This window comes from Aulonocara stuartgranti (assembly GCF_965226115.1).
Source record: "Aulonocara stuartgranti genome assembly, chromosome: 22".
NCBI lineage: Eukaryota > Metazoa > Chordata > Actinopteri > Cichliformes > Cichlidae > Aulonocara > Aulonocara stuartgranti.
This window is the reverse complement of record NC_138957.1, coordinates 547,269-564,031: the sequence shown is the minus strand read 5'-3', so window position 1 is coordinate 564,031 and position 16,763 is coordinate 547,269. Positions and strand designations below refer to the sequence as shown.

The 16,763-nt window shown below is 44.1% G+C and overlaps 2 protein-coding genes across 2 annotated transcripts; one reads left to right on the top strand and one right to left on the bottom strand.

Moving 5' to 3' along the window:
- Positions 1-367: 367 nt before the first annotated feature.
- On the top strand, positions 368-8,708 carry stx12 (syntaxin 12). Its single transcript, XM_082521613.1, has 10 exons — positions 368-496; positions 962-1,091; positions 2,224-2,293; positions 2,475-2,574; positions 5,210-5,347; positions 6,583-6,626; positions 6,822-6,927; positions 7,004-7,076; positions 7,783-7,865; positions 7,946-8,708. The coding sequence occupies exons 2-10, from the start codon at positions 995-997 to the stop codon at positions 8,036-8,038; spliced, it is 804 nt and encodes a 267-aa protein (XP_082377739.1). The 5' UTR covers positions 368-496; positions 962-994; the 3' UTR covers positions 8,039-8,708.
- Positions 8,709-10,785: 2,077 nt separating this feature from the next.
- Positions 10,786-12,876, bottom strand: LOC309699403 (uncharacterized protein; the record flags this gene model as incomplete). Its single annotated transcript, XM_082522423.1, has 4 exons — positions 12,762-12,876; positions 12,400-12,512; positions 12,118-12,294; positions 10,786-11,875 (listed from the first exon to the last, which is right to left on the bottom strand). Exons 1-4 carry the CDS (start codon positions 12,768-12,770, stop codon positions 10,786-10,788), a joined length of 1,389 nt encoding a protein of 462 aa, XP_082378549.1. The 5' UTR covers positions 12,771-12,876.
- Between the last annotated feature and the right edge of the window lie 3,887 nt (positions 12,877-16,763).

The following is a 16,763-nucleotide window of genomic DNA, read 5'->3' as shown; positions in this document are numbered from 1 at the left end:
ATAAAGCTTTGATTGATTGATTGATTGATTATATTTGTCTGACATTAAGATATGTTTGGTGATGGGAAACATTTAAGTGGAACAGATAACTGTTTATTCTGGAGAGAAGAGGAATGTGTGGGTGAGAGGGAGTGAAGGTGGTTTAAATACCTCAGGTCAACCATCCACAGCAACAGACAGAGAGTGAACAGCAAACAGAGTGCAGGCAGGTGGAGTGGGTGGAGGGTGTATTTGTAGTGAGCCCTACTATGATGGATGGTTTAGCAGAGGTGGCAAAAGTCCACCATTCTGTACTTAAGACAGACTAATTTGCTTGATGAGGGAGTTTGGTCCACACTCCACACCAGTTGGTGGCGCTATTGCACCATTTCGCTGTTTGCAACCTCCAAGAAGAAGAAGAAGTGACGCAGTGATATCACGGACCAGGAAGAGCAGGCTATTTACTACAGGACGAGAAGCTTTACCAGCCTATGTGTTCGTTGAGACAGCTTCATAAGTAAGTATGGGCTGGTTTCTTTTCCACGGTAAGCCTCAGTGACGCCATGTTGTTTTTTGTCTTGTTTATGATAATCACACCGTGTTACCGGAAACAACCGCCAGCTGACAGATTAGTGTCCCGAAGCTAGGAGCCGAGCCCGCCCAGCAGCCTGTAATACCCGGGAGATAAACAGAACAAGCCCGATGAACTCGGTGGTTTGGTGATTTAGGAACACACCAAATTAATAAGAGCTTAAGTTCCCAAATATGGCTGCGTACCGGCTGGCACACGCCCGGATAAACTAGCTAACTCATTAGCAAGCTAACAGCTGTGGTTCCGACTAAGTGGCGTTATTTTCAGTTCCGGTCTGCCGTCACTGTACCCGGACTTTGAGACATGCAACTGTACAAACCCCAGAACCTCACCGAGGAGCTGTCATACAGTGAGACCGACTCGGTTTGATCCCTCTCTGTTTCTCTGCAGCCAAAGCGTAAGGTCCAAGGCTCCATCACAAACATGTCCTACGGCAAAGCAGAGAGCCGCTCGGTCCCACGGGACTTCGGCACCTTGATACAGACATGCAGCTCCAACATCCAGAAGATCACACAGAACAGTAAGTGCTTCACTTCCTTTGAAAAGGCAGTGTGACGTGGCTGTGACAGAGAAAGGGGCCCATATAAGAACATGGGTGTTTCTGAGGTGGGGGGTGTTTAACTAGTAGTAAAAAAGCATAGAGACTTCCAGCTGTGTGTCCGTGTACACATGTGTGTCACCCCTGCTCCAGGCTTTTTAAATGCCAACTTGTTTTTAGACTAAAAATCTTCTTGTTCTTACAGCTCACATGTTTGTTACAGTTGTTTGTTGTTTTATTGGTTTACTATGGTGGCTTTCACTTCAGCTTTTTCCACAATACTGTGCAGCAGAAGTTTCTATTAGTGCGTGTAACACTGTTAGGACATCCAAACTATAACATGACACAATATTTATGTTGTGAGAAGGAATGACACAAAAGCTGGATTTGTGTTGAGCTTGTTTACCTCCTGCGACCTCACACACTTTATTCTCTCATCCAGCTTCATTCCTTGGGCACAAGTGTTCGAGGCTTGGCTTTTTTTCTTTATTACCACTGTGTAAACATATTATAACTTAATTGAAACAGTGGCACCTTCCTCGACACTTCCTGTTGCCTTTGACAAGGTGTGGACTGAGTCATGTGAAAGCTGCAGCAGGACTTTCATTGAAAATCCCAGGAATACATGTTCATGCCCACAATGTCCTACTGCATGTTGATTGTAATATTTTGGGAAAGATTTACAAAAGTATTGCATTGATTAAATTGACCGGACCTCCCCACAAAGTCTGCACACGAGCAAAAAACGAACAATTTCACAAATTAAGGCGTGTCCTTTATTTGCTGTGAGAGGCTTTAAGCAGTGTCACCCAAATACATCCGAAAAACTGTACAAGCGATTGAACACAACAGCCAGATCATCACTGGGTACTTTTCTCTTCCTTATATTATTGCTTATGTTTGTGTTCTGAAATCCCTCAGCTTCTGTTTCAGGTCACACTGATGATGATGATGTCTGACACAAATGTGAACATTAAGCAGCAGCATCAAACTGTGATGACTACAGATGACATCATCTCTGTATAACTACCAGGAACAAAGCGCAGCTTCTTTCTTGTGTCATTTGTATGTTTTTCTTCCAAAACTGAGCGCTATCATTGTGTTCCCATGACAGCGGCTCAGATAAAGACCATGGTGAACCAGCTGGGGACCAGACAGGACACCAGTGAACTGCAGGATCGGCTGTATGTACCGATATCATCTCCTCTGCTAAACAAACACACTTTCAGTCACCTTCATTTTCTCAGAGCCAGCGCTGCCACGCTGTAGCGACTCTGTTAAACTGTCCCATATGAAATGTTTGTGTAATTATTAGAAGGTCTTATGGTCAAGATGACCTGCTGTTTGAACTATTGGTGTTCACAGGCAGCAGACGCAACACTACACCAACCAACTGGCAAAAGAAACCAACAAACACCTGAAAGAGCTGGGATCAATCCCTCTGCCCTCATCGCCTTCAGAGCAAGTAAGTACTCGTTTACATGTCCTAATGAAACTAGCACTGTACTGATACTTCTATAGCTTACAGTCACAGCACTACAATATGCCTCATTCACCATCCAAAGTTCACACTCATTCATAGGCTCCCACTGCTCCTCCTCCTGAGCTACAGCCACCTAACAGTGGAGGATGTCAAACTGTGAGATAAATATGCACACTAAGTTTGAAAGTGTGACTTTGGAGCCTGTTCGTACAGCAAAGGCTGAGTGATGCTGACAGATACACTTGGTTTAATTGGAACTTCAGTCAGCATACAGGGAAAAACTCCAGTATTGTTGCTCAGGACACACGCACACTACGGCTGCCACGATTAGTCGACTAGTCACGATTACGTCGACTATCAAAATCGTCGACGACTGATTTAATAGTCGACGCGTCGTTTGAAGCTTTGTAAGATCCTGAAAGACGCAGGAATAAGTAGCAGGATTTAAGAGTGTAATAACGGACTGAAACAGAAGATGGCAGCACTGCATGTACAAGGATGCCAGCTGCCGTTAAACCCCGAAGAAGAAGCAGCTGTGTCCCAGAATTCATAGCGCAGCCCAGCCCCGTCACTACCTGATCCGTACCGGAAACCCGATCCGTACCCCGCATGCGCAAATCTTACGTCACTTCCTCTCTTTGCCAACATTCAATATATTTGAATGGTACGGTTAGCGCCCAGTTAGCTCCTAGCATTTCTCAACAGCTCTGCCTCCTTTTCGACTGCCCGGGACATTTAAACAATGGATAATCCGTATACAAAGAAATTCATGCTTTTCTCCTCAACAGAGAGCGTCCCCCGATTGAACAACAGCGCCGTAAAATAAGAAGAATGGCGCCTGACTACAGAGTTAATAATATTGACTTAGCAATGTGTCACGTGAAGATTCATCAGCCGGATTAAGTGTTTACTGACAATTGACAGTGATAGCGCACATCATCATCACTATTCCAACAATCCTCTCCTCACAGACGAGCATAAACACACTCGACTTTCGCTAAATCAGATTTAACACACGTTTGTAATGACGCCAATTCAGTTTATAATAGGGTTCATTCGCTCGGTCAGCAGGTGGCGGTATCCTCGTACACTGGGGAGTAAACTGCCATTAAACGAACAGAAGAAGAAGAAAACGTCTGCACATGCGCGGTACGGATCGGGGAGTCCTGATCCGTAACTCTTTTTATTTCTCGTTTTTGTCTACATTGTACTGAAATGCTTCATTATTGCAAACATTTTAAGATATACTTATTATTCTTAACATCTTAACAGATACTCTGACCCATAACTATCGTAAAACGCTACGACCGGCAGTAGACACCTTTTGCGCATGCGGGGTACGGATCGGGTAGTGACAAGCTCAGTTTCCAACAATGGCGGCAGCTATTTAGTTTTAATGTTACTCTTATTTTTCTTTCTGGGTCACAAAATAAACGTTTAACATATTTTCAGGGAGAATGTAGCTGTGTAAACCTCAAATATCTGCTCAGTTTATCAAGACACCGCATATTTTCAAAAGCGCTCCGACGTTTTCGGAGACGTCTGTTACCCACTAGCTCGATAGCTAGCCGGGGGCTAGGCTCACTAGAGCCGTGAGAACACCGGACTCCCGGCAAATCGCGTCTTTCGCTACTCAGGTTAAACATGATATATGAGTCACTTAGATAACTTAAAATGTTGTTGTTTGGCTTTTTTCAGTATTTTATTTGTTCCTGAGTAAATCGGTTTGGCTGAGATTAAAGTTATAGTTTTTACACAGCTGAGTAAACATCAAGCAGACAGCTGATCATCAGAAGTGTGAGATGCTCAGAGTTTACTCCGGTGTCCTGTTATATTTTAGATAGCAAGGAGTTTATTAAACTTCACCGAAACAATCTGCAAATTTCATTAAACTTTAATAAACTATCATCTTGTCTTTATTTTTAGTTAGCACATACCTGAAACACTTAAAGCTGTCAGCTAATGATAGTTATATAAGAGCAGATGCTGCTGGTGCAATAAGCTGTACCTGTACGTCCAATGGATGATGATCTGATTAGTCGACTATCAAAATAACCGTTTGTGGCAGCCCTAACACACACACACACACACACACACACACACACACACACACACACACACACACACAGTGTGTACAGTATGTCATCATTCGTTGACATTTCATGTGTGGTGATGTAAAAATGACTTTGAAACAGCTGCAGAGTTTTGAAATCTCAGTTCCAGTAATTTGATCATGTTGATGTTGTGCACACAACAAACTTGTTGGCTTAACAAATGGCACAAGTACAGCTGACATAGTTTTGCTTTCAAAATCAGGATATTTTACTGCTTATATTTCCAGTCTTCTACCGTCTGCTGCGCTGCACGTGGTGCTTCAGATATCTGCTTTATCATCTGTTTATTCTGCTAGTAGTTTGTTTGAATTGTGAAATTAATTTCCTGATACATTTTAGCTTTAAATGAAAGTCAGTAAAGTCACCTCAGAGTCCTCAGAGAGAGTTTACAGTCACGGCAAAACTGAAATATTTCCTGAAGCCAGGAATGTTTGTCGTTATCATGATGATGTCTTTCTAACTGGGTTCTTGCCCTCTGTGTGCCTCGGCTCCGCTGTGTCCAGAGACAACAAAAAATCCAGAGGGACCGGCTGATGAATGATTTCTCAGCCGCTCTCAATAACTTCCAAGCAGTCCAGAGGCGCGCGGCCGAGAAGGAGAAGGAGTCGGTGGCCCGAGCGAGAGCTGGGTCTCGCCTGTCGGTAAGTGTGACACAGCCGTCATTTTAAGTTTCAGTTATCATCAGAATAAATACCCGCTACCTCGATTTACAAACATGTGACCTGATGGTTCTGGAGAAGTGTTGCAGTGCATCCACTTTATGAATCATATGAATGCTGTAAGACTCTAGACTGTCTGAGAACAAGTGAATCCAGCCAATATCACAAACGTGGCCTTACAGACAGCTCTGCAAATATGGGAACACGGTACACGCAGTGGGAATAATGGGTCAGTTGCAACTGTGGCTGATAGTTTTCCATGCATTCATGTTTAGCCTCAGTTTGTAGCTGTAGCTCCACTGCTTTGCTGAACTTTGTTATTCATCACGCCACAAAGGATATTAGAGCTGCCTTACCACAAGCAGGTGACTGACAGGATACCCAGACAGAGCAGCATGCTGGGATGTTGCAACATTTGGATGGCATGGTCTGAACTTTGGTTCAGGCTCCTCCAAGAGCCACGTCGTCAGGCCAGGACTCTGCAGTCTATGCACACCTACAGGCCAGTGGACTCTTTCAATGATGAGGATGTAACATCCTGGACAGGGAGGAACGCTGGTTTGAGGGCGGAGTCAAGGAGGCCATTTACGTGTAAAGGGAAAGACCATCTCTGAATGGAGGAGGGGCCTAAGGGTACATCTGTCACCATCTTACAATGCTGTGATTGCAGCCATTCCCCAACTCTCTGTGAATGGGACTCATGGCCACTGATCAGAGGTTGTTGATCAATGAGAGTTTGCATAATTAAGATTAAGGAACTGACCTCCCAGCCCATTGTTCCTTCAGTGGGCTGGTTTCAGTCACTGTGCAGATGTCCTGTTTATAAGATTGAAACCTGCAGTCAGCTGAGACTGAAGACGTCACCTGATGATGATGATGTTGAAACGTTTCTTCCACTGAAAACTTCCAGAATCAAACTTTTGGGTTTGGCTGCAGAGTGTAAATGACTAATAAAAAAACTTGATATAAGGAAAATGAGAGAGATCAATATAATCAATTATGATTGAAGGAGTCAGGAACCACCGACCTTCCAAAAACGACCAGAAAATGAGTTGAAATGACTTGAAAAACAGCACAAAACGTATCCTCTACATCAGATGTTTCTCTGCTAGCCTGAAGTTTGTCTCTGCATTCAGACTTTTGGTCGTTTATCTTCAAACAAAAGAGGGAAAAACAACCCTGGCATTGACGGTGCTGAATTTTTCCTTCTCTTTTAGGCTGACGACGGCTCTCGGGATGAAAAGCTTGTGTCCTTTGATAAGTAAGTGACCTGTTTGTTTATGGTTGACATCTGTTGCAAGTGTGTCATGAAGACCTGCAGTGTCACTTAAAAAGAAAGACCATTTGGAGTCTGCCTGAAGATGGAGGAGAAAGAATAAATCTGTCCAATTCTAATCTTTACACACATTGTTCAGCTGGTCACGTGATCACTGAAATGTTGTTATGTTATGTGAAGCCAAGATGAGTGGGGTCAGATGACCACGCAGACGGAGGAAGCGGTCATCACGGAGGAGGACCTGGAGCTCATCAAGGAGAGAGAAACCAACATCAGACAGCTGGAGGTGATGCTCGGCTCGCTCTATAATCCACATCCAGCACGCTGCCGTCAGCGCTCAGCTAATCTCTGTGTCTTTACAGTCTGATATCATGGATGTAAACCAGATCTTCAAGGACCTGGCTGTGATGATTCATGACCAGGGAGAGATGATTGGTAAGTAGTAACAGGAACGTTGTCGTTCCCATCACTGTGAAGTGACCATTAATTAGTTGCTATATCAATAATCTGTCCTCCTTAAAAACCGACACTCGCTCCCTTTTCAGCTCCGCCCAGAATGCTCAGCCTGCAGCTCCGTCCTCTCTGACCAACATACACAAAACATTCACAGCACATGGTGTCACAGCCTCATTCCAACATCAGTTTCCACCTCACATCTTTACACAAAATAACCCATAAAGTAAATTCCACTTGAAAATGTTCCACTTGCATTACAAACAAAAACCCAAAGTAGCGTGCACACAGGTGTCCACGGCCTCTGTTCAGGACTATGTTGAAGCACCTCACTGGGACCCTTCCCCAGATCTGCGCCTCCATAGAAACCTGAGGTCTGCAGACCTTCCCCGGGCGTTTTGGCTTGGTCTGCGCTCTGACGTGCGCTGTCAGCAATAGGACAGTAGACACACAGTAGACATGACACTCCAAGTCATGTCCAACCAACCGAGTCAACCACCAGTGGACTCGAGTCAAATCAGCAGAAGCAGGATCCACCTGAGCTCAAATCTCAATGTTAGATTTTTGTTTCCCTTCCCAGTTTGAAGAAACCAGTTAACCAAACTAAAAATCGTGTCTTTGCAGGCAGCACATGTCCAGGGCAGCTCCCAGCTGACCGTGGTGTATTTTTGTTTTTGTCTCCCTGCAGATAGCATCGAGGCCAACGTGGAGAATGCTGAAGTTCACGTAGAACGAGGAACAGAGCAGCTGCAGAGAGCTGCTTACTATCAGGTGGGTGTGTCGGTCACCACTCTGTGGCGTCATTCAGCGCAGACCCTCACCATAACCCTGCTGTCCCGTCTTTATCGCAGCAAAAGTCCCGGAAGAAGATCTGCATCCTGGTTATGGGCTGCGTCATCGTGCTCGTCATACTCGCCGTCATCATCTGGCAGGCGTCCAAATGAGCCGATGTCAAGCAGCCAATGTAATCGTTTCAGTCCCCTCCCACCTGCTTGGAATCAAAAGAAGAGTAAGAAAAGGCTCATCCCTGCACCAAGAACAGTGCAGCACGTCTACAAAGGGCTTGTCGATGTGGGAATTGTAGTTATCTGAAGTAAGCAAGCCTTTGTGTTCCTTTAAAACTGTAAGAGGTGATTTAGGGGACGAGGACTGGGTTGGTGCAGGGGAGCGATTCCAGACTTGATTCCTAAATTAGCGTCACTGATACATTTCTTCTTATTAACTGCACTAACACTAGCTCTCACTGTTTTGCAAATGTCAAAAATATTGTTGGAAATTATTTTAAAGACATGCACACAAGCTCGTCTGGGTAACTGAAGATATTTAGGGTTTTTGTTGTTGTCCATAAACATGTTGTGGCCCTTTCTGATGTCTAGTGTGTGGAGAACTGTATCCTGCTGTGGTTCCTTGTCTTCACAGGCACAACGTACTGGTAATGCCAGCGATGGTTAAATCGTACATGTTGTAAAAGCAAAGTTGAAAATATTAGAAGTCGAATTCAACTCTGCATTAGTTCAAACATCAAGAATGGTAAATAATCGCTCCTTCAGATCAAGTGTTTTAAGTTGATTTCTATGAACCCTGACAGTATGATAATAAATGTCTTAAACATTTGCTGTTCTGTGGTATGTTTCCCTCTGTGATTGTACACATCAGCTTTACTTGATTTACAGCTGTTGGAAAAGGAAAGTTGCTCTTTAGTTAGTGAAGGAAATCATTCCGACTTTGAGTCTGGTTACGCTGTCAGCATCATCACTGAAAACTGATAAATGGGTCTGGAAATGCAAGAGGTGATCATTTGAATCCTTTCGTTTCCTCAAGTTCTCCAAATCATCTGCACGCTGCTCTCAGAGTGAATCGAAGACTGCTGGGTCCCCGGTAGCTAAATTTGACTGCACAATCTGGCCGGAGCTTTTCTGAGTTTGCATGTTCTCCCAGTGTTTGAGTGGGTTTTTTCCAGGTACTCCAGCTTCCTCCCACAGTCCAAAAACATGCAGTTAATGGGGTTAAGTTAATTGGTCATTGTAAATTGCCCATTGGTGTGAATATGGGTGTTGTTTGCCTGTGTGGTAGCCTGGCATCAGACTGGTGACCTGTCCAGAGCGTACCCCACCTCTTGCCCAATGACAGCTGGGATACGCTTCAGCTTGAAGGCCTGTGGTACATAGCTGATTATTAGAGACTGAAGCATTAATTAATGGCAGGACTTCTTTGAGCAGTTTTGTAGGAATGGGGTCTGAAAGACACGTTGATGGTTTGGAGGAAGTAATTATTGAAGTTAACTCAGAAAGATCAACTGGAGAAAAAGAGTCTAAATGAACATCGATGGTGCTGAAAGTAGCTTGAGTTTGAGAATTATACCACGGAGTTAAATACTTCTGATCTGAGGCCTTAGTTTTCACAGGAGCTACAGTCATACGTAGTGAGGAGGCAAAATTATTAACAAGATAATCGACCTCGTAGTGTTCAGGTAGCTGCTCTATGTTGGTACGGGGCATTGAAGATGATAACAATCTTCAATGTTAAAATCAGCCACAGTAATGATTTTATCTGAGCTGAGCACTCGATCAGATAAAAAGTCTGAGAGACAGAAGCTTTGTGTAAGGCCCAGGTGGGCGATAGATGATCACAAATTAGGCTGCGTTCAAACTGCAGGGGAAAGCGCATCAAATCCGACTTCTCTGACCCTCTGCGACCATCTATCCCATCATGGTGTGACGGTGTGAACGGCACAAATCCGATATCTTCAAATCCGATCTGGGTCACTTTGGTATGTGGTGCTGAATCCGATACATATCCGATGTTTTAGAAAGCGACTGCTGTTTGACGGTCACGTCGCATTAAATCCGTCTTTTACGTCACCGACACAAGACAGACGCCGACTATCAGCGCCCGACATGGTGAACGCTTCTATCCGGTGAAACTGCTGGGAAGACAGCGTTGGAGAAACGTGAACATTTTCTTTGTACTGTATAATCTGCAGATTCTGACAGAAATCTGCAGCTAGAAGCAGCGCTCCTCTGAAACAGCAGTAAGGATCATTATTAGGACAAATGTAAATAACAAAACTTTATAACTTAAAGCAAAACTGGGAAACGTGAAGTCTGAAGTCTTTACATTAAGGCCATCAGTCACACATCCTGTTGCTCTGGGTCTAAACAGAGCGTCGTGTGTGACGTCTTCTTTTGTGCACGCGGCCGCTCTGAGCGTTCACACTAGAGCGCGTTTGATCAAAAGATCAGAATTGAGCATCAAGACCTGCAGAGTGAACGTAGCCTCAGACTGTTTCTTGAGTTTTACAGTTATGAATATGTCTCTGTCTACAATGTGCCGTCTCTCAAGACAGTCAAAACCCTTTAACTGGAACTTGATCAGTCAGGCTAGAATCAAAAGTACTGATGTCATCAGGACATTTCCACACTGAGCCAACACCTCTCTGTTACAGAGCTGAGGACGCCTTTGTGCCCAATATCTAGAATAAATATCTACATTTAACCTACAATGACAAAACCAACTCAAAGTGCTCTGACTAAATCGAGTTTGTGCGATTGTCTCTACATTGTGACTGATGAGACTACAAACCATTATACACATTTAACAATTAAATGATCTGACAAACACATTTGTTTCATTTTCTGCTCATTTTATTTCCAAATTAAGAAGCAAATTCTGTGAGTAATTATGAAGATAATCACGCTGTCACTCTGTTTCTGAACAGCCTCCTCAAAGATCTACAAAAAGAAGCGAGGGCCCTAACGACACAGTTTCTCGGCCTGTCTTTCTGGGAACCTGTGGATCCATTTTGTGCGTTGTCCTCACTGGCAGATTGTTGCGTTTTGTTCTCACTGGCTGGAGAAACGCTTTTGTTCCTTTCTAAACGTCTCAGCGCGTGACCGGAGCCGCTCGATGCTTTTAGCTCTGCTTTTAATAGCTCCACAACGGCTGCTACAAAAGTCGCGTCACCCTTTTCCATCACAAACTGAAGCACGTATTTGGATCCAAATATGCGACACAGGTCTTTGTACATTATGATGTACAAGTTTTTTACAGTTTTTAGAGGAGTCAAGTCTCCCCCAATCTTCTCTCTTATATCAGTCACTATCTGCTGAAAATTCAGCTTTACAGCAGTTGTTTGTGTTTTCTCAGAAACGTGAGCGACTAAATTTGCAAGACACAATATGAGAAAGGTATCGGTCTCTGCGGGCGCAGGAAGCGCCCCAGACGAGCACTGCGGGGCGTCGCTACATTTTTCTTCACTCTCTGAACTCTCACGGTCAAGATTTTGGACATCAGTGATTTGAAATGCATCACTGTTGCCCTCGCTACCCACATCTCCCTCACCTACACAAGCTGGAGTCTGTGTGCTTTTAAAAGTCTCTGCAGACTCTGGTTTAAAGTCGTCATCTTCCTCAGAGTTTGGCGAGTCAACAATGCTGTAGCTGCGACTCTCACCATCTACAAAAGGGGGAGCTAAGGTCTTTGTAAAGTCCTTTAAAATGTTCGCTACACTGTGAACCATCCCAACAAAGTTTGTTGGGGATGTGGATCTATCTGATTGCAAGGACGTGGACCCTGTGATACGACTCAGGGCTGAGTTTACGTTCTTTGCAATCGACACTGAAAATAAAGTCAGTAGTTTGTCTGAGTCACAAGACCGCCGTTGCCCAAAACCCAAGACCCAACCGAAGCAGTAATGAAAGATGTTTCTGAGGCTGGCCTGAATATCATCCTCTGTCACCCTGCAGTCACTGCACCCATCAAGCAGAGGTTCAACCTTCATCCTGAAAAGGGAGAGAAGAGAAACGTAGTCATCTTCCCACACTATCACTGCTTTGTCCAAATCTACAGGCGTCATTAAAAGAAACCACATGGACGACTTCACACGTGATGTAAACGAAGCAATGCTGTGTCCTCTGAAAAACCCCTCCGTCACCAGGATTACCCGATGAACCATCTCATGTAAAACGTCTAAGAAGAAGAAAGACTGAATGAAACTGTTTAATAAAGCAAGCTTTAGATTTACCGGTCAGCGGAGCTTTCTTTGTCTCCACGATCACGGTTATGTGGGCAGCATGAAACCTGTCGGCGTATGACTTTATACACTACGGTGCTAATGTGCCCTATGAGTGCTCGGCACATCTCGGTCAGCAGATCGACGACATCCGAGGAGACGTCATCGGTGGCTAATGCCGTCCACTGTCTGAAAGAAAAACATTGAGACTGGTTGAGCGAAACAAACCTGTAACCAGTGAATATGTCTGTGTATGCTGGTAACTGTCTCGCTGACTTTGAGCTTGTGACTTACCTGAGCGATAAATCGTCTAAATAGTTTCTGAGGCATCGTTCAATGTCTCCAAATCTGAACAGAGGCACGCTGAGATGACTGCACCTCGGTTCAGCACGTTCATCTAATGGGATCTAGAAAGAACAGACAGATGTCAGGGAGCAGGCGTTACACATCCAAAATAACAAGAATTAGACCAGCAGCCAATGTAAGGTTTTTGTCACAGCTGCACAAACAGTATTGGTGCTCATTTTGGATGCTTCTGTAACAGTTAGTCCACCAGTACCACTAAGCTTCTCACATATAATCATTGCAATTATTGCATTTTCAAAATGTCTAAAATATTGATGAGAGGTGGTCTGATCAATTTTTCAGAGTCCTACCACGTTCATGTTTCCACAATCTCGTCCGTGAATTCACGTTTTGGCGACAGCTTTGCACAAATGATCACTTTTTCCAATCTTTCACTCTCCGTCCTCACACTAGATCTGGATAGTTGTGTACTTTTGACCATCAGGGGACCTGACGTGACGTCGGTTCGAACGTTCAGCGCCTTTGGCCGTGGCGCATGCGCATGCTTCGCGTTGACTTCACGTGCGGCTTTTCTGTGTAGTTTTCATGGCATAGCTACTGAGACTCGCCCACCTGGCAGTACTGCGGTCTTTTGCGCTCCAGGCATCGTTTGAACGTCTTCGAGTGGAAGTTTAGCTGAAATGAAGGACAGTGTCTTTGCTATAAGAAGCGTTTGTTTAGAGAAGGGCGCAGAGTATGGCGCCAACATGTGAACGCAGCTCTCCCAGCCCTGCTTTACAGCTCAGGTCACTAATTAGACAGTTAATGATGATTATGAGTCACCTCGTGAGCTAATGCTATTGGAGGATTTTAAGCATCCTTACCCGAGAGATGAATAATGTTCGTAAATGAACACAAGGTGACGTTAATGTCGAGTTGCGCCGTGCGAGGCTTGAGTCTGGTCGTGAGACCCCCTCACGTCCACATGATGGTGAATACTGTTATTAAAGGATCACCTTGTTGCTGACTGCCTGGCACTGAAGCGTAAACAGCAAGCCTCATTACAACTGAAAGGGCCGGGATTGATTACGGCTGTAGAGCAGCGGTCCCCAACCTTCGCTGCTCCACTGGCCGGTTTAACGTCAGACAGTATTTTCACGGTGTGGCGGATAAATGCAACAAAATAACATGATACGACAAAAACGGTGGTATTTTGTAAATATAACAATAAACGCGAATTAACTGTGTAATGGTGTAACTTTATTAGCCAGTCAAGACTGAGAGTAACATCCTCCATAATGCGCTCTGGTCGCTATGGTAACGTGTAAACCTTTCTTTCAAAATAAGACACACAACTACAACACGGCAAAGACCCAGGGAAACCGAGTTAATTATTAGCCTCAACTCTCACGGCCCGGTACCGGTCTGTGAGTCGTTTGGTACCGGGCCGTGGCCCGGGGGTTAGGGACCGCTGCTGTAGAGAATAGATGAGTCCCTCCGTCTGATGGAAAACTATGACTGTCTGCGTCCTCCACATATAAAATAGATCATTATAAATATTTTTTATGAAGTCTTAGTAACAGAATTTCCTTTTAAGTGTTCAACTTTCTACAATAATGTCCATGAATCCTTTCTATATTTGTTCGTTCAGTCGTTCTTCTTGTCGTCCACTAGGAGGCAGTACAAATAAAGCACTGGAGCTCTGCCATCTGTCTGCTCTCCCTCACCCCAGCTCAGGGGTCTCAAACGAGCTGTGAACCACTGCTGGCTCTGTCATCTCATGTGAGGCCACACGTGGCAGCACTTCTGCTGTCATTGTGTTCGTATTTAACAAAACCAAAGTGCAGACATAAGTGTGCACATTAGTTTGTGAGTCTGTCAGTGAACTAACACTGACAATCCCTCTCATGTTTGTGTCTCTGCTCATGTTTATAGGCTCAAATTGTGGTCATAAATAGTTTGTACTTGTAAATCAGGATTTGTGTGTGTAAAAAAGATTTGTGTGTGGACTTAGCCAAACAATACATGTGAAACTCTGCACTCAAGTTTCAAGTTACAAGTACGAATTTTGACCCCATTTTTCTTCCTTTCAGCTGATTGGTCAATAATAATAATAATAATAATAATGGATAGGATTTATATAGCGCTTTTCAAGGCACCCAAAGCGCTTTACAATGCCACTATTCATTCACTCTCACATTCACACACTGGTGGAGGCAGCTACGGTTGTAGCCACAGCTGCCCTGGGAAATTTGGTTGTAACAGCAGCCAAAAAGACAAATATACAAACAAACAGTACACAGGACACGGAACAGAAACATACACAATTTTTCTTACATATTTACATTAAGGACAATGGTTACTATAAACAGAGAGTACTGTACAGTTATTAAATTAAATAAAAATAATTACAGGTAAGAGGCAAACCAGGTTGTAGTGCGAATTGGTTAATTAACTAACTTATTGCAGTTACAGCATTGATGTAAACATCTGTGTTTGTTGGGAGCAGTTCAGATTGTGCAGTCTGACAGCTGCAGGGAGGAAGGACCTGCAGAAACGCTCCTTCATGCATCGAGGATGCATCAGTCTGTCACTGAAGCAGCTCTGCAGCAACATCTACATGCATGGGGTGGGAGACTCTGTCCATCACAGATGTTATTTTGGCCACAGTCCTTCTGTCTCCCACCACCTGCACTGGGTCCAGGGTGCATCCCAGAACAGAGCTGGCCTTCCTGATGAGTTTATCCAACCTCTTCCTCTCAGCTGCTGATAAACTGCTGCTCCTACATACCACACTGTAAAAAATGACAGACGCCACCACAGAGTCATAGAAGGTCTTTAAAAGCGCTCCCTGGACTCCAAATGACCTCAGCCGCCTCAGCAGGTAGAGTCTGCTCTGACCCTTCCTGTAAAGAGCATCAGTGTTGTGGCTGCAGTCCAGTTTATTATTCAGGTGAACACCCAGGTACCTATAAGAGTCCACTATCTCAATGTCCACTCCCTGGATGTTCACCGGTGTCAGTGTGGTGGGTCTGCGTCTCCGGAAGTCCACCACTAACTCCTTCGTTTTCCCGGCGTTGATCAGCAGGTGGTTTTGGTTGGTTGGTTAATTGCCCACAGATGCTATCTTGCGTATCCCCCTGTATAACTTGTTTTAAATGATTTTATAACAATTCTTTTTCAACTTAATTTTATTCTTAATTACATATATATATATATCCCAACAACAGTTGCCCCTTTCTCTTGTAAGATGAAGACTCTACAATAATAATGATTGCATGCTATGTTGTTTTTTTCCTTCCAGACAGTGGCACGGGGCTGCTCGCAGCCTTGTGTCTGCCCTTCAGACACCACTACCTGTCTGCTGGTAATAACAAAGCAAAGGGCGGCTCTTTGAGGACATAAAAATAACATATGTAGAGTATACTTGCGATGTACTTCCTCAGGAAGCTGCGTCAGGCCCAATTAACCCCAGAGACTGCTAATAAACTTCTACTGCTCCACCATCGAGAGCCTTCTGACCTACTGTTGCACACCCTGGTTCAGCTGCTGCACTGTGGAAGACAAGAGGAAACTGCAGCAGGTGGTGAAGGCGTGAGAGCGGGCAATTGGCACCTCACTAACACCCCTCAGAGACATTTATACTGGCAGACTTCAGTGGAAAGCCAGCATTATCATCATGGACCCCTCAATCCCTGGACACTCACTTTTATCCCCCCCTTCCCTCTGGTAAACGCTACAGGTCCATCAGGTCAAAGACAAACAGACTCAGTAGAAGCTTCCACCCACAGGCTGTCAGACTTGCCCTACCTCCACCCTGAATGAAGGTTAACTGTGCTGTTAACACTCATGGACACTTACACTGTACTTATTTATAAACAGTATTCATTATAGTTTAATACAACCAACATTCTTACCTCTATTTATATAGTTGTACAGTAGCAACAGGCATTCCTACCCCTTACTCAATGTGTAATACCACTGACGTCGCACCTTATACTGCACTGATCCTCCTCCTTAGACTCTACCTGCAGACACTTTGTTTCTGTATATAACGTTATAATCTCATTCTCCTATCCAGAGAATGTTGAGTGTAAAAACCTACAGCTGCAAATGGAGAGATGCCAAACTGTGTTTCATTATTCTGGTAACAGTGACAATAAAGATCTATCTGATCTTATCTTATCTATCTTTTTTTTTCTTTGCTACATAATTCCATATGTTGCTTTATATATTTACAGTTTTTTACAGACGTTAGGACACATTTCTCAATACTTAGGTCACTTTTGCAAAACAAAGTCTATGTGGGCTAAACTGAGGACCAGTTATCATTGTTTTGGCACAAAATGCATTCAATGACTACAGCTCTCAAA